General features: G+C 36.0%; 1 protein-coding gene across 1 annotated transcript in view; it reads left to right on the top strand.

The window, feature by feature from the left end:
• The window catches only part of FER (FER tyrosine kinase), a gene marked incomplete at both ends in the record, with an annotated part of 430,653 nt that overhangs the window by 165,648 nt on the left and 246,158 nt on the right, over nucleotides 1-18,847 (top strand). Inside the window, 3 exon segments of the mRNA XM_079702183.1 lie at nucleotides 10,550-10,642; nucleotides 13,945-13,968; nucleotides 13,970-13,993. Of these exon segments, the coding sequence (XP_079558309.1) occupies nucleotides 10,550-10,642; nucleotides 13,945-13,968; nucleotides 13,970-13,993 (141 nt within the window).

The following is an 18,847-nucleotide window of genomic DNA, read 5'->3' as shown; positions in this document are numbered from 1 at the left end:
GATCTTGGGGTAAAAGTCTACTTGGGGCCTGAAGAAGGATTAAGAGGTGGACAGGGCAAAAGGAAAAGAAAAACATTGGAATAGTATTTCAGGAAAAGGAAGAAGCATCATGTATCACTTAAGTAAAAGAAAATATGGTGCATTCTACATCTTCAGTATTTATATATGACCATATTATAGGTATGAAAAGTTAAGTGGAGAGAGATGGGATTCAATAAGTATGTAGGAGTTATATTATGGAAAAACCTTTTTGTGTGAATTGGGATTTTATTGTGAACTTAGTGGGGAAGCCATTCAAGATAGTAAGCAGCAGAGTGAAATGGTCTGATTTACCTTTTTACCAAGGCCACTCAGGGGGCTTTGTAGAGAACAGGAGCAAAGAGCAATCCAGGGCAGTAATGCTGGTGCCTGAACAGAAGTCACATCAGGGAGTACTGAAAGAAAGAGGCTGATTTTAGAGATATTTTACAAACTTTTGAATTTGGTGACTGATTGGATATGGATATGAGGGAGAAGGAATACCAAGATTGATCTCCAGATTTCTGCCTTCGGAATTCTGTAGTTGTTGGCGCTAGCCATGAAAGGAAGGCTCATAGGAATAGAAGCAGATTGGACTGGGGGAAGGATGATGAGTTCTAGTTGGAGGTCTGGCCTAGAGATGTAGCTTTTGGGCATCATCTGCATGCAGATGATAAATGAAGTGATAGAGATAAATGTGTTTGATTTTGGGGGGGGCAATAGAGGAGGGCTAAGGATGGTAATGTTGGGTGACCGACATTTAAGGGGCAGGCAAAGAAAAAGGATATTGTAAGGGAGAATGAGGTGGAACAACCAGACAGATAGGAGGAAAAGCAAGAGGCAGTGATGTTACTGAAGCCTAGGGAAAAGAGGGGAGCCGTCAACAGGGAAACACTCTGTGGAAAGTCAAATAAAGTACCCAATGGGTTTGGCAACATTGAGGTCATGTGGGAGAACAAATTAAAATTTCAGTGACACGAGAAGCAAGTGGATAACAAGGAATAAGCAGAGACGGTTATATAGTTGATTTTTTTTTTTCTATCAGCACTTTCAGATGGCTAAGTTTCAGAGGGAAGGAAAAGTTACGATAATGATCTGTGGAAAATAAAGTATATTTTAGTTGGACCGCTATCCCAACGTTGAGATTGATCATTGTGGGTGTCATTGGTCTTTCATCCATTGATAGAGTACTTCCTAATTATATGCTGTTCGTGTATAATCTTCCTCCATTAACTCATCTGCTTTATTTTATCATATGAAGCAGAAAGAAAGTAGGCTAAGGTACTTATGATAATGCTTTCATATTGTATCTGGTGGGTTTTTTTTATTGTTTGTTTTTGTTTTATTTTTTAATGAGAGGAAAATTCCAGACTCCTTTTTAAAATCAAAAAAAAATTTTTTTTGGTGGGATAATCTTTTTTTCTTTATCCTTTGATAAGGAGGATTATTGTTTAATTAAGATTCATCCTTTATTGAATTGCTGTTTCTCCTGGTATTATTTCAAATGAAAATATTATGTATCTGTCAGTCAGTTCCATAGATATTATACTACAATTTGAGTAGTACCGATAAAAGATTAGGTTTTTACTTGGAATAAAGTATAGCTATGCAAAGGTATTCTGAATTAGAAATATTACAGACTAATTGTATAATTTCAATGACTTCTATGACCAAGGAAATCATTGATATTTTTGTCTTACTTTTTCTAATCCTCAATATAATACCTGTCTTCTTTCAGCTTCATATCCATTAGATATAAAGTGCTTTATGCTCTTCGAATTTTAAATGTGAATTGTGAGCTTATCATGACTTAAGTGGGGGGGGGGGTGATGAAATGCTTTCTGAGGCGTGAATTTTGTCTCCTGAGAAACTCTGAATATGGCTAAATAGTGTTTTGAGGCTCTGGAAAAATTTTTGCTGTGTCTAAGGCCATGAAAGTATGATTAGAATCAAATGCCTTACACCTATATAGTATTATTCTAATTCTCTTGGATATGTAAAAACAAAACAAAACAAAACAAAATAACTGCTGAGCTTGCTATGTACCTTTGAGCATAGCTATTTGTGTTAAATAGACCTAGATTGGCTCTAAACCACTTCCTCTTTTCTTTACCCATCCTGAGAAGTTGTGAATCCATCTGATTACTACCAGACATTACAAATATTTGTATCAGCTTTCCTTCCCCTTTATAAGAAAATTTTCTTCTGTATAAACTTTTCTGAATCTCAGATAAAACACATTGCAGCCACTTGTAAGGTAGGAAGTTAATGCTTGGCAAGGAGAATATATTTCCAATGTGTATCTTGAAACAGGAGAGTTAACTTGCCTAAGGAATGAAGACAGTGAAGAACAATCATGGTGCCTTTAAAAGCTGTGCTTTCTAAAATGCGTAGGTCATGCAAACCTAGGGAAGTTTAGTCAAGACATTTGACATTCCCTTTGGCCATTATTTTAATAAAATATAGCCTCTCAATTTTTAGGGCTGCCACTCCAATTGAACAAATCACTTCTTAACTCTAGTTATATATTGAAATAGAAAGTATATAATCAAAGCCAAAAGGAATGTTGTGGGGTGAAAAATTCATCAGGAATAAAAATTTAAACACCATTTATAACCTTTCAGGTACTTTTATTAGAATTTTCATGGAATTTTTCTCTGAGTGAGATAACTATAGGAAACCTTCCTGGAGAGGCCTTATTTTGAGGATTCAGTCATCTCTGTACTCAGAGAGCTATATAGAGTTTTTACCTCAAACTGTTGGATGAAAATACGATTAGTGTTTCTGGGCTATACTTTCTTTGTTTTTATATTTTCTGTGTGCATTTACAATAGGTATAAATTAAGGTTTCCTCTATAAGGACAGAGATAGACAATGCTAGTTATAAAATCTCTGGAAAACTCAGTAGGAACAAGGGGATTTAGGGGATTTTCAAATTCTCATATCTCTAAACTTTTTCTCCCATGTAATAATTTTGCTTAATAAAAAATACAATTTTAAATATTTAGAATTATTGTACTATTATTTTACCTTTAATAATTTTGTGAAACCATTGATATGGTTACTTGATGAATACCCACTCTAAATTTTCAGCTGAAAAATTGTAGTTTGGACGATGACACCTAATCAAAGTTCTTCCTGATAATAAGTATGATATTTGGAGTTACATATTGACTGTTCTAGGCCAGTATGCTCTTCATCACTTATTGATTCTGCTCTGCTTATTGCTTAATGATGAAATAGTGAATGAATTTCTGAAAATACCAGTATATGCAATGGATGCTTTATTAATTTAAACAGATTAGTGCCTATTGTATAGGAATAGACACTTGGTCCTGAGATTTCTAGCTTACATAGATAACTCTTTTAGGGATTTTTTTTTTTTTTTTTTTTTTTTTTGTAAAGAGCAAGCAGTAGCTGGAGAAGGATGTGTGGTAAAGGGAAAGGTTCATCCTTTCTTCTCTTCATTTCTCTCTCCCACCTCCTTTCTCTTACTACCTCTTCTCCTTGTTTTCCTATGAGAGCAACTTAAATATAAAAGCTGATGGGACAGTACATCAAAGAGAAATCTATTGGGGTTTTTTAAGGTGTAAAGTCCTTGGGAGGACAGGAAGGGATGAGGTACAAGTAGAGTGGTCACCCTTGGTGGGAGAGAGACAGCTTCATGTTTCCAAATGGGGAAGGGGTTAGAATGGGAAGAGAAGGAATGGATTTGTAGGTTTGAAAAGGGAAGTTGAAGGAGTTGCTGGCTTGTAGCTTCCTTCTAAAGAAGCTGTAGAGGGTAGAACAAGGTGGTTTTAGACATGAGAAAAGTAAGAAAGGTTTGAAATTGTTGACAACGGCAGCAGGAGAGTTAAGAAGTGAGTTAGCCAGAGAAATTTCATAGTATGTCAGATATTTAGGGCTCTTTTGAAGTAATAATCATGTGATTCTCTCCAGCAGTGGTGAGTTGCTGAATGCAGAAAGTTGAATCGATCCACCATTAGGGTTTGCTGCCTGGGGACAACAAAGAGACAGGAGAGCAAGGGAATTTAGAATATTGGCAAAAGTGTCAGTGAAATGATGTGTCATGGCATCTCAGTTAGAAAAAGAAGAGAAGAAATGAGAAGGTGATTGATTGGGAGAGATTAGGAGACTCAGAGCCTTAGGGTTTCAGTGATGTTGGAAAATGGTTATAGTGGAACTGGTGAAAGCAAACCAATGGGGTAGGTGTTTGTGCCCAGAAAGAGAGGAGCTGGAATTAGTTAATTTGGAGCTGTTACATGTGAAGATAATGTCCAAGAAAAAGCCATGACTGATGTAAAGTGGAGGAGAATGTTTTCCCTCTAACTGCCTCATAATGAAAGCCTCATGACAGCATTTTTTGAAGTGAATTTTGCAGAATAATATTTCTTCCAAAAAAAGAGTGCATGTACTAATGCATTATTGAGGCTCTGAGACATGTTTCATTTAAGAAATCTGTTTAAGTTTGTTTAACTGAGCAGTTCTAATCTGTGGAATGACTGAACCTTTTGTAGCATAACATCTATTAATAACCATCTAAACTAGGGTTTTCACCAACATGTTGAGCAGTTGTTTTGTGTGTCATGTGCTGAAACTGTTAAATTATTGGGAATAAGTAAGAGTAATCATCACAACATAGTGTTTATTTTGCAAATAATTTTTACATTTATGTTAATGTATTTCAATATTAAAACATTTATTTTCCTGTTGAAGGAAATATGTGTCCAAAACATTAAAAATGTTAGTGCATTATTTTGTTAGTGACAATTGTGATATTTGTAATCATTTACTAGAAAACTTCAGTTACTCGTGGATATTCTAGGAAGGCCTGCTGTATTCATTCTATGTAGCAGTCAAGTAAGGCAGATTAGTTAAAGCAAAAAAGAGAGTTTATCCACTCACATAACTGGATATATCCAGAAATTCAAACCATGTCATCAAGAATTTGTCTGTCTTCATTTCTCACCTTTTATCTATTAACTTCATTCTCAGGCAGGTGGTACCAGCAATCTCATAGTGTGGAAGTTTCTCTTAGAAAGGGGTTGAGGGTGAGACAAATGCTTAGAGCCTAACTGACTTCTTTCTAAAACAGGTTTCCCAGTTGGATTTTATTTGCTGATAATGGAAGCGTAACATTATAAGCGCCACATTCCTTTCTTTAAAATTTATTCTTTTTTGTTATTTAAGTCATGACTTTCTTTTGGGTCCTGCAGTTGCTGATTCCATTCTAATAAAGTCTTGACTGAGGCCTTGAAACCTGAAATGTTCTCAGTTATTAGTTCCAGTAACAAAAGGAGCTCCGAACAGATAAGAGGGTTATTGATACATGTGCAGTATGAAAATATCAAACAGTAAAACCGTTCATGAAACTTCTTAGATAAAGTTGGAGACTTAAAATGTTTACAGAAATGAAATATGTACATAATAGTCTTTATAGTGTCCTTGTGAGGTCCTCTGCAGAAAATATAAAACCAATAAACTTCATCTCCCCTACCCACCAAGAGCAATCAACAAAAGAAAACAAACAAAAAAGCAAAAAACAAGAAAACCAAAACAGAATAACAAGCAAAATTTTTGTGATGTCTGGAGTTTAACCCTTTAAATAATCTTCTGAGGAACATAGTCTTTAAAGGCCTGTTGTGATAATTGACTGCTTTAGAAAATGGTAGTTAAATTCAAGTCTGTAACTTTTGATAAATTAATGGCTTCTTTGTCATACTGAAGACCCTTAAATTGTGTCTTTTTATTTTCTTGGTTTGTGAATAAAGGTAAATAAAATTATGACTGGTAGGTTACTTGTCTTAATAAAATACATATGAATGCTGCATCCTGTTTGGATATAGAAAGTCACAAGAGATGTTCATTCTTATCTCATAACCAAAATAAGGAGGATAAGGATAATAGTTAAAAAAAATACTCATCAGGAATCTGAGGACAGAAAGAAACCTAAATGAACCAAAGTCCAGAAAGTGGCAAGCCTTTCATAGGAAACAAAACCAAAACCAAAAAACAAACAAACAAAAAACCTGTGATTACTTCCATCCTTGGTGGAACTGTGTGATAAGAGAAAACTTCCATCGAAGGGAATAAGAAGTCAACTCAACAAGCTTTTAACAAACTTGTAAGAACAGTGTGTAGGCTGGTGTGACAGATTAGAATCTGGAGGAGCCCTCCCCACAGAGTGAGGCAGCATCCACTCACCAGCATTTACTCAAGGGTCTTCGCCAAGTGGAGCAGATAATCAGAGAAGGAGACTTGAGAAAGATACTCCAAATGAAGTTCTCCCCGCACCAAAAAGGTGGTACAGTGTTGTTGGGGGGTGGGTGGTGTTTGAGGCTTTTGGACAGGAGGACTGAGCACTCTGGATTTTCACCAACAGAAGACAATACGAAATCCCTCCCAAGTTGATTCTCTTCAGGGAATTCCTGGGTCTTCACAGAGTACAGGGCAATGGCTTTCCAAAGGCTAGGAAGGAGGATAGAAAGTTATCTTAGATGTATAAAGTAGTGGGTGGGCCTGGAAAGTAAAGAGAACTCCCTAGTGCCCGCCTATCCCACACCCCTCCCAAAAAAGAGGGTGCTGGAATCTTGCCAGGGCTCAGATTCCATTCCTAGCTGAAGAAAAACTCTTGATCTAGCCCCAAGTATTTGAAGCTGGTGGTGAACTAATTCAGACCAGAGCAGCAGCAGAAGCAAGGCCCAACTTATTAACTACAGCCCCAATTCTAGCAGCCTGACAGAAAAAAGGAGTATGTATGCCTCTTTCTTGAGGTAAATATTATTGAATTCAGATTCTACTTTTTTTTATACAAACCATCTGGCACACAATCAAAGATTATATGGCCCACTAAAAAGTAAGAAATGTGACCCACAGCTAAGAAAATAAGCAGACTCAGAGATGGCCCAGGTATTGGAATTATCAGACAATGTCTTTAATGTAGCTTTTACAAAAATACTAAGGGATCTAATAGAAAAGATAGACAATGTATATGAAAAGATGGAGAAGTTTAGCAGCAATGTGGATGCTATAAAAAATAGAAATTCTAGAATGAAAAATATAGTATCAGTGCTGAGCAATTCATTAGACGGACTTGTCAGTAGACTGGACACAGAGCGGAAAATTATAGTGAGCTTTGAAGACAGGTTGACAGAAAGTATTCACAATGAAGCAAAAAGAGAAAAATAGGTAATAGAGTGTTTGAGATCATGGGGTAATATCAAAAGGGCTAACATACGTGTAATTAGAATCTAAGGAAGAAAGGAGAGAGGGAGGTGGGAGTAGAAACATATTTGAAGAGACAATGGTTAAGTGTTTTCCAACATTTTCAACCCACAGGTCCAGGAAATTTAACAGATCCCAAGCAGGATAATTAAAAGAAAAAAAATGACATGTACTTATTTCCTAGTTGATTATAAAAGCAGTGAGAGAAAAAAGAAACATTATGTATAGGGGAATAATGACATGAATTCTAGCTGACTTCATACCAGAAGCAATGGAGACCAGAAGACAAAGTGCTGGAAGAAAAAAAAAAGCCATCGACTTTTAATTCTATATCCTGTGAAAATATCCTTAAAAAAAATAAAGGCAAGCAGCACTTTACAACCACTGAGATGATGATAATCAGAAAAACAGAAATAATAAGTGTTGGTGAGGATGTGGAGAAGTTAGAAGCCACATCCGTTGCTGGTGGGAATGTAAAATGGGTCAGCCACTGTGAAAGAACAGTTTGGCTGTTCCTCAAAAAGGTAAACATAGAATTACCATATGACCCAGCAATTCCACTTCTAGATAAATCCCTGAAAGAGTTGAAAACAGATACCCAAGTACATGTGTACGAATGTTCATAGCAGCACTATTCACAATAGCCAAAAGATGGAAGCAGCCCAAATGTCCTTGTCAATATTAGTAAAACCCAACTAATAATAATAGCTAATATTATAAGCACTCATTATGGTAAGGGAGAGAGGGAGGAGAAAAGAAGGGAAAATGGGAGGCAGAGAGGGAAGAGGGAGGAGAGATAAGGAAGCTGCTGTGAGAAAGATATGTTCAGTTTACACAGGTAATGGCAAAGGGATTATTTTGATCTGTTCAAAATAATTTATTAAATAGAATAACGAGCTTGGGAATAATGAATAATAATGATGAATAATGAATAATTTGTTAAATAGAATAATGAGCTTCGTGAGGGTGTGGCTGAAATTGGTAAAGTGCCTTGATTACTAGACATAGGGACCTCTAATGAAATACTTTCATTCTCATCATAATGTATTCTTTGTTTAATAATTTATTAGTTTAAGCAAGGAAGATAAATGTACTGCCCTATTATTATATCCCTTAATTGTTTTAAAAGCAGAATTTCAGTTAAGATGTCTTGATAATTTAACTCATAGTACTGTAAGTTTTAAAAAAAAACCTGAAATGCACAGTTGCTTACTGAGCAAAATCTATTAGTACTTAAATTGTTGAGTCAGTGAGGTGCTCAAAAGGAAACTGGTTGGTGTACATCTTGCACTACTGGATACTTTATTAAAAGAATTATAGTACGTTTTTGCTCATACATTTGAGAAAATCTCCATGGAACATGAATTATATTTCTATATTGAACAGGGAGGGAGCTGATTATAGCCTGAGGCTTGGGATTTATGTCCCTGGAGAAATCATTTAAGAAGATACAGAGTCAAGAAAGCAGGAAGAATGATAGAAAGCTTTATAACCTAGGTTTCGTTGAACTCCATTCTGTTTTACTATAAATTTCCTTAGCATTGTTATTTTAAGACAAAATCTTAATCATTCAAATGTTCCTTTTGCACATTTAGATTCCAATTTCATCATTTTAAAATATGAAAATGCCTGACTTAGCAAGGGGGCTTTCTTTTAATAAATGTTCTTAATATGCAAGCATCAAAGAAAAAAAGACAGCATGACAAACTAGGTTACTAGACAGTGAACACTTCTAAAATGATTTCTCTTCAGTCAGAACCCAATTGCTAAAATAAATCATTTAGAAACTGTTTTATACTTAAATTGTATACCGTGATGGGATGGGAATAGAAACTGTGTATCCTTCATTCTCTCCAGCAAATCAATATCTGCAAAAGACTAAGCTATTTGTTTATTTATAAATGCATTCCTTTTATGAAGGACATGATATTTGAAATATTTCATTTATATTATAGAGTTATCAACAGTTTAGAATTGTTTTCAGGAGACAATCTTCTCTAGCGTTATAGTTTCCCTGTAGCTATTTCTCACAAAATCCCTCCAAATTTCATGGTTGCTTTGCATAAGTAGTCCCAAAGATATTTGGCCCTCAGCCTGGGGTTTGAGCATGAATGTTATCTTTTTCTTGAATCTTATTGCCTACTGACTTGAATAAGTATCTGACTGTTCCTTCAGGGCCAAATAATCACTTTCGTTGTTCCTTCTAAGAATGTTATTAGATTGAGTTTATTTACGGAAGTCTGTAAGAAATAATATATGGTTATTTCTTCAACAAGCTATTATTAACAAAAAAGTGTTCCAGTGTTACCTTTCACTCTCCATAGTTCATCCTTCCATTGGGGAACAAGTTCTGAGGGTACCCTCAGGCAGGATATAACTAATTGTCCTAAGGGGAGTAACTCTGGTTGCCAGCCTGATGCAGTGGAGCTCTTCTATGAAAGTTTCATCAATAATCAATGCAATGCAAATGATTGGGGACTTGAACAATGGTCACGAATTTTTTGAGATGAAGATTTTTATCTAGTCCAGTGTCCTTCTGTTTACTGGTATGGAAACTTAAGAGCCAGAATAGTTAAATGATTTGCCCAAACTTATACTCTTTTTCCCTTCTGACATCAAGAACCTTATTGTTTCTACCTTAGTGCCTCCTTTAAGAGCCTTGCTTTGAGAACTGTTGTGTGCTTTCTGGTTAAAGTTGTTCATTTGTAATTTACCGTGACATCTAAATAGACTGTCATTTGGAAGAGCTGGGGTGTTTGGGATTTTTTTAAAATCTATTTCTAGTGCTTGAGAAATCTTCTGAAATAAAAACATTTGGGAAGGCGAAAACTGTTAAAAAGGTATAGCCAAGATGTGGAGAATGGAAGAGTGGGAGCAAGGCATATACAGCAGTTGTTTTGTAATTAAATTTATGAAGAATATGTCACAACTACAGTACTATCTGAAATTTTCTGTTAGACTGGTTCCTTCTAGCTGTGTCTTTTTTTTTTTCCCTCTGAGCGTTAATATTTGGTTTTCTGTGTGTTTCCTTAGCATTTCTTGTTTTCTCTCATCTCATGAATTTCTATTTCTTTCTTATTTTTCCCCAAATCATGACATTTATTGAGGGACCAGGAAAATAAAATGCTATAGAGTTCATATGCATTTGGTTATTTTTCATTCTTAATGTTAGGAAGCTTACATTTTATTTACTTGGAAGACAGAGTGGATGGACAGAAGCTGTGGATAAATACCTAAATACCTAGCATAACTGTGTATATACTAGATAGTTTACTACTGCTGAAGGCTTCTTTCTTAATCTCTCCAGGAAAGAAAGGAGAGGCTATCCAAATTTGAGTCTATTCGTCATTCAATTGCTGGAATCATTAGGTCTCCAAAGTCTGCACTGGGCTCTTCAACAGTAAGTAGGATGAACTCTCTATGCTACTGAAAATAGTCATTGTCTACCTTCTTTCTGATATACCAATGAATATAATATGTAAACTTGTATTTATGAACGGAAAGGTAAGTACACAATTTAACTTTTTGTGGGCATATGAGTCTGTGTATATATGTGTATATTAAAACCCCTAGTAGCAGTGATGTAGGCAGGAAAGAAAGAAACTTGTATTGTAGATTTTCTGTACTACATATAAGTAGTTACAGGGAGTATTTTATGTACTTTGGGGCTTTATTAGAAGAAAAATATAAACAGTTTCTTTTACAGTGAAACATGTTTTTATAATAGGGATTATTGTATATGTATTTTAAAAATGTATCAGTTTATATGTGTGTTCATATCTTTAAGAACATTTTAGTTAGATAATTGAAGTCCGTTTGAAATTTGGGCTAGGCACATCGCAGTAATGCATAGAATATTAATTACCCCTAGTAGTAGCAGCTATAGGCAAGCAAGATAAAAAATATTCTTATCTTATTTATATATAAAATTATAAAGTATTTTTCTTACTGCATGACCTATAAAATTAAATTATCAAACTTTTTATTCTAGCCATGCTTCATTCACAGTAGAGCTTTATAGTAGTATAGCGAGTGTGAAGGTTTCAGGTATTAAGTATGATAATCTAAGATGGATAAAATTTAGAGGCTCCCTAATTGTAATTTAAAATTTTTTTCTGACATAATTTAGTATTTTTTGGAGAATTCTAGTTTGGTAAAGGTAACCTAGAGGAAGGAAATTTTTTAATTGCTATAAATGATTTTTTTCTTCATAAAAAACATTTTAACCCTGCAAAATGGCAGACTTACGCCTATTTAAATTATTTTATTGTGATATACTTCACGCAACACAAAAATCAGCATTTCAAAGTGTACAGACAGTGGTTTTAGTATATTCATTATGTTGTGCAACCATCACCACTATAGAATTCCTGAACCTTTCAATCTCTGCAATAAGCAACTGCATTTCTGTTAGCAATTAGTCTTAATTCCCCCCCTTTTCAATTTTCTGGTAATCACTCATCTATTTTTGATCCCTATGGATTTGCCTATTCTGGACATTTCACATAAAAAGAGTCACACAATATGTGACCTTTTTTGTCTAGTTTCTTTCAACTTAGTGTAATGTTTTCAAGGTTCATCCATGTTGTAGCATGTATCAATACTTCATTCCTTTTTATAACTGAATAATGTTCCCTTGTATGGATTTATCATATATTATTTATCCATTCATCAGCTGATGGACATTAGGGTTGTTCCACCTTTGGCTATTATGAATAATGCTACAATGAACATTCACATGCAAGTTTTTAAGTGAATGTATGTTTTCAGTTCTTTCAGTTATATACCAAGGAATTGCTGGGTTGTGTGGTAATTATATGTTTAAGTTTTTGAGGAACTGCCAAACTGTTTTCCACATTGGTTGCAACATTTTGCATTCCCACCAGCAATGTATATAATACATGAGTCTTCCAATTTCTCTACAGTCTCAACACTTGTTATTTTTTCATTTTTTAAAAATTGTAGGCATCTTAGTAAATATGAAGTGATATCTCATTGTAGTTTTATTTGCATTTTCCTGATGACTAATGATCTTGAGCATCTTTTAATGTGATTATTGGTCACTTGCATATGTTCTTCAGAGATATGACTATTCATATCCTTTGCACACGTTTTAATTAGTGGGTTTTTTTCATTGTTGAGTTATGAGTTCTTTATATATTCAGAATACAAGCCCCTTTTCAGATATATAATTTGAAAAAAAATTTTCTCATTTTGTGAATTGTCTTTTCACTTTCTTGGTAATGTTCTTTGTCACACAAAAGTTTTAAATTTTGACAAAGTCCAATTTATCTAATTTTCTTTCATTTCACATGCTTTTGGTGTTGTATCTAAAAAACCATTGACTAATGCAAGGTCATGCCAATTTTCACCTGTGTTTCCTTCTAGAGTTTTATAGTTTTAGCTTTTACATGTAGGTCTTTGATGCATTACAAGTTAATAGCTGTGTATGGTGTGAGGTAGACATCCAAATTCATTTTTTTTCTGTGTGGAAGCATGTTTAATTTAAAATCTTAAAAAAGCAGCAACTATGAAATCACTGTTTCTTTACTCAAATAAACATACAAAAATTGGAACTAGAGAGCATAATTTTAGATAAAATAAAACAGTTAATTGCATTATACATAGGGAAATGAATTAATCATGATAATATTCCCATTGAACTTATCATAGCTACTTATTTTACCATTTTTTTACAGTGTGACTAAAATGTAGAGCTATCTGTGAAGACAGTCTAATGGAACACTTTGATCATCAGTGTTGCTAGAAGGAAGAATGTTAGATAATTAGCTTTAGATGAATTTGGCTTTAACTGAATACAGTATCTGATGGTAGATGTTTAATATTCACTGTTATGATCAGCTCCAAGCATGTTTTCTTTTTTTTTCCACTGTACTAAAAGAGTTAAATAACCTACCATAGTTCCTCCAGGTACTGAGGTCTGCTCCACATCCAGCATCTTTCCATGCTTCAGGAGGTTATAAATTTGCATTGAGGACTTTTTCTCCTAGACTGCTTCTGAAGTCAAGGACAGAGGTGTTAGACAGGATTCATTGTATAATCTGAAAGCCTACTGGCAATCATGAGGGTCCATTTCCATTGAAAATCTTTCAAACCACAATATATTTGATAAGATATGTTCTAGTCATGTCAAGAATACTGCCCTTTCTCCAGAGCCATTGCTTTACTGCAGAATTTTTGTTATAAGTGGCTGAGCAAACAGTTTGTTCCATCTTACAGCCCCTTGTGAGTACTAGTTGTTCACTGATCTGTGGAGTACAGAACACCCTTATAATAGTAGCACTCTTTGAAAAATGTTCTTTAAAACCAGAATAAAGCACATTTTGCTCCAGATAATTGTTCTTTAGATGTCAGAAGAATTATTATTCTTTTGTTTCTTTAAAATTAATATTTTTCTGGATTCTGTTGACATATAAATTATTTTAATTTTTGAATTACTTTGCATTTGAATTTAGAAAATAAAAATACTGAAAAATAAAGATGTGCATCCATTATATATAATAATATAGTAAATAAGATTTGCTTATTTGCTTCTATTTAGAAAATTAGCAAACTATCATTTAGCTGTTTAAGTTGTATATCAGTTATCATGTTGGTATTGTAACGCTTGGCTTCCACCATTGGCATAGGGCAATATAGTTATTTTCATTCATAACATAATAAACTGCTTATATTTTGTAGTGTTTTCCTTCGTGTCTAGCAGAAGCAACCTTGTACTTCCTCTGACAAGGTGTGTTGTTAAGTTCAGCTTAAATATTATGTATTTTAAACCTTGGTTGTCTTCCTTTATTCTGAAGGTCTTAGTATTTATTTATTTATTTATTTAGCCCAGACACTCAGATGTAGAAAAATGAGAAACAGGGAAAATAAAAATTAAATTTCTTACATCATATCACTGACATACATACACTGAATTCTCCAATATAGTTAGCCATGTTTAGGCAAGCTAAATATTATTCTCAGAGGTGCAAGTTTTGAATCACTAGTATTATCATACCTAATTTTTCAAGAAGAGCTTATCAGGATTTATTTTCTATAATTTCATTATATAGAGAGTAAATCTGTTCTTTTGTGTGTTTGCTCAAATGCTTAAAACAAATAACCCAGATCATGTCAGAATGATGCTATATTTTATATAAGCAATCCCAACTTGATGATAAATGTTTAAATTTACTGAGCTATGATTTCATACTGACCTATTAGAATGGTCTTGTAATAGTTTTAGTTGAGATGTGTAGTATAACATTGGCACTGAATACAGTTAATGGACTAAAATGTTATTGTTGATACTGTGACTCATTTTATATGTAATATTGAATGAATTTAAGGTAAGGATATTTGATACTGAAAAAATAAAGCTGTAGAAAAAATTGCAGTGATATGATGGGATGAGGGAGAATGAATGAGAGTCACAAGCACAACTGGAAAAAGTAAATGGATAAAAAAGATAAAGAAAAAAGAATGATTACTAATAAAGAGAAGGCGAGTAAGGGAACTAAAGAAGCAGGGGAAAAAAAGAGCAAAGTGAGGGGAAATCAGAAGGTAGTGGAAGAAGCAGAAGTGTAAGACCAAAAATGAATGACTTTTAAGAAAATATATTTTGCTAGAGATAGTGTCTCTTGTTAGAGATCCAAGAAGGTGCGTAAAAAGGCAATCAGGAGTGGCGGGGAGACCTTCAAGATGGCGGAAGTGTAAGACGCGGAGATCACCTTCCTCCCCACAAATACATCTACATGTGGAACAACTACTGAACGCTAGCAGAAGACCTCAGACGTCCCAAAAGGCAAGAAACACCCTACGTACCTGGGTAGGGCAAAAGAAAAAAGAAGAAACAAAGACAAAAGAATAAGGATGGGACCTGCTCCAATGAGAAGGAGCTGTGAAGGAGGAAAGGTTTCCACACACTAGGAAGCCCCTTCATTGGCAGAGGCTGCGGGGGGCGGAAGGGGGTAGCTTCAGAGCCACGGAGGAGAGCCAGTAACAGGGGTGCGGAGGGCAAAGTGGAGAGATTCCCACACAGAGGATCGGTGCCAACCAGCACTCACCAGCCCGAGAGGCTTGTCGGCTCACCTGCCGGGGCGGGGGGTGGGGGCTGGGAGCTGAGGCTCGGATCCCAGGGAGAGGACTGGGGTTGGCTGCATGAACACAGCCTGAAGGGGGCTAGTGCACCACAACTAGCCAGGAGGGAGTCCGGGAAAAAGTCTGGAGCTGCTGAAGAGGCAAGAGACCATTGTTTCTGGGTGCTCCAGGAGAGGGGATACAGAACACAGCATAAATGAGCTCCAGAGACGGGCGTGAGCCGTGGCTATAAGTGCGGACCCCAGAGACGGGCATGAAATGCTAAGGCTGCTGCTGCAGCCACCAAGAAGCCTGTGTGCAAGCACAGGTCACTATCCATACCTCCCCTCTTGGGAGATTGTGCAGCCCGCCACTGCCAGGGTCCTGTGATCCAGGGACAACTTCCCTGGGAGAACGCACGGCGCGCCTCAGGCTGGTGCAATGTCATGCTGGCCTCTGCCGCCCCAGGCTCGCCCCGCACTCCGTACCCCTCCATCCCCCCGGCCTTAGTGAGCCAGAGCCCCCGATTCAACTGCTGCTTTAACCCCGTCCTGTCTGAGCGAAGAACAGACGCCCTTAGGCGACCTGCACTCAAAGGTGGGGCCAAATCCAAAGCTGAACCCCAGGAGCTGTGCGAACAAAGAAGAGAAAGGGAAATCTCTCCCAGCAGGCTCAGGAGCAGCAGAATAAGTCTCCACAATCAACTTGATGAACCCTGCATCTGTGGAATACCTGAATGGACAACAAATCAGCCCAAAATTGAGGCGGTGGACTTTGGGAGCAACAATATATATATTTTTTTCCTTTTTCTCTTTTTGTGAGTGTGTATGTGTATTCTTTTGTGTGTGATGTTGTCTGTATAGCTTTGCTTTTACCATAGGTCCTAGGGTTCTGTCTGTCCGTTTTTTGTTTTTTTTGTTTTTCTTCTTTTTTGAATCACTTTTTAATTTTTTAATTTTTAATATTTTCTACTTTAATAACTATATTTTATTTTATTCTTTCTTCCTTTCTTTCTTTCTCCCTTTTCTTCTGAGCCGTGTGGCTGACAGGATCTTGGTGCTCTGGCCAGGTGTCAGGCCTGTGCCTCTGAGGTAGGAGAGCCGAGTTCAGGACATTGGTCCACCAGAGACCTCCCGGCTTCACATAATATCAGGTGGTGAAAGCTCTCCCAAAGATCTCCATCTCAATGCTAAGACCCAGCTCCATTCAACAACCAGCAAGCTATAGTGCTGAACACCCTATGCCAAACAACTAGCAAGACAGGAGCACAACCCCACCCATTAGCAGAGAGGCTGCCTAAAATCATAGTAAGGTCACAGACACCCCAAAAATACACCACTGGATGCAGCCCTGCCCACCAGAAAGACAAGATCCAGCCTCATCCACCAGAACACAGGCACTAGTCCCCTCCACCAGGAAGCCTACACAACCCTCTGAACCAATCTTAGCTACTGGTGGCCAATAGCAAAAACAACAGGAACTACGAACCTACAGCTTGCAAAAAGGAGACCCCAAACACAGTAAGTTAAGCAAAATGAGAAGGCAGAGAAAAACACAACAGTTGAAGGAGCAAGGTAAAAAACCACAAGACGAAACAAATGAAGAGGAAATAGGCAGTCTACCTGAAAAATAATTCAGAGTAATGAGAGTAAAGATGATCCAAAATCTTGGAAATAGAATGGAGAAAATACAAAAACGTTCAACAAGGACCTATAAGAACTAAAGAGCAAAGAATGATGAACAACACAATAAATGAAATTAAAAATTCTCTAGAAGGGATCAATAGCAGAATAACTGAGGTAGAAGAACGGTTAAGTGACCTGGACGATAAAATAGTGGAAATAACTACTGCAGAGCAGAATAAAGAAAAAAGAATGAAAAGAATTGAGGACAGTCTCAGAGACCTCTGGGACAATATTAAACCAACCAACATTCGAATTATAGGGGTCCCAGAAAAAGAATAGGAAAAGAAAGGCACTGAGAAAATATTTGAAGAGGTTATAGTTGAAAACTTCCCTACTATGGGAAAGGAAATAGTTAATCAAGTCCAGGAAGCACAGAGAGTCCCATACAGGATAAATCCAAGGAGAAACATGCCAAGACACATATTAATCAAACTATCAGAAATTAAATACAAAGAAAAAATATTAAAAGCAGCAAGGGAAAAACAACAAATAACATACAAGGGAACCCCCTTAAGGTTAACAGCTGATCTTTCAGCAGAAACTCTGCAAGCCAGAATGGAGTGGCAGGACATATTTAAAGTGATGAAAGGGAAGAACCTACAACCAAGATTACTCTAGCCAGCAAGGATCTCATTCAGATTCAACAGAGAAATTAAAACCTTTACAGACAAGCAAAAGCTAAGAGAATTCAGCACCACCAAACCAGCTTTACAACAAATGCTAAAGGAACTTCTTTAGGCAGGAAACACAAAAGAAGGAAAAGACCTACAATAACAAACACAAAACAATTAAGAAAATAGTAATAGGAACATACATATCAATAATTACCTGAAATGTAAATGGATTAAGTGCTTCAACCAAAAGGCATAGACTGGCTGAATGAATACAAAAACAAGACCCATGTATATGCTGTCTACAGGAGAGCCACTTCAGACCTAGTGACACATACAGATTGAAAGTGAGGGGCTGGAAAAAGATATTCCATGTAAATGGAAATCAAAAGAAACCTGGAGTAGCAATTCTCATATCAGACAAAATAGATTTTAAAATAAAGACTATTACAAGAGACAAAGAAGGACACTACATAATGATCAAGGGATCAATCCAAGAAGAAGATATAACAGTTGTAAATATTTATGCGCCTAACATAGGAGCACCTCAATACATAAGGTAAATGCTAACAGCCATAAAAGGGGAAATCAACAATAACACAGTCATAGTAGAGCACTTTAACACCCCACTTTCACCAATGGACAGTTCATCCAAAATGAAAATAAATAAGGAAACACAAGCTTTAAATGACACATTAGACAAGATGGACTTAATTGACATTTATAGGACATTCCATCCAAAAACAACAGAATACACTTTCTTCTCAAGTGCTCCTGGAACTTTCTCCAGGATAGATCATATCTTGGGTCACAAATCAAGCCTTGGTAAATTTGAGAAAATTGAAATCATATCAAGTATCTTTTCAGACCACAACGCTATCAGACTAGATATTGATTACAGGAAAAAAATCGGTAAAAAATACAAACACATGGCAGCTAAACAATATACTACTTAATAACCAAGAGATCACTGAAGAAATTAAAGAGGAAATCAAAAAGTACCTAGAAACAAATGACAATGAAAACATGACGACCCAAAACCTATGGGAAACAGCAAAAGCAGTTCTAAGAGGGAAGTTTATAGCAATACAGTCCTACCTCAAGAAACAAGAAACATCTCCAATAAACAACCTAACCTTACACTTAAAGCAATTAGAGAAAGAAGAACAAAAAAACCCCAAAGTTAGCAGAAGGAAAGAAATCATAAAGATCAGATCAGAAATAAATTTA

This window comes from Hyperoodon ampullatus (genome assembly GCF_949752795.1).
Source record: "Hyperoodon ampullatus genome assembly, chromosome: 4".
Classification (NCBI taxonomy): domain Eukaryota; kingdom Metazoa; phylum Chordata; class Mammalia; order Artiodactyla; family Ziphiidae; genus Hyperoodon; species Hyperoodon ampullatus.
This window is presented reverse-complemented; position numbering and strand designations above follow the sequence as displayed.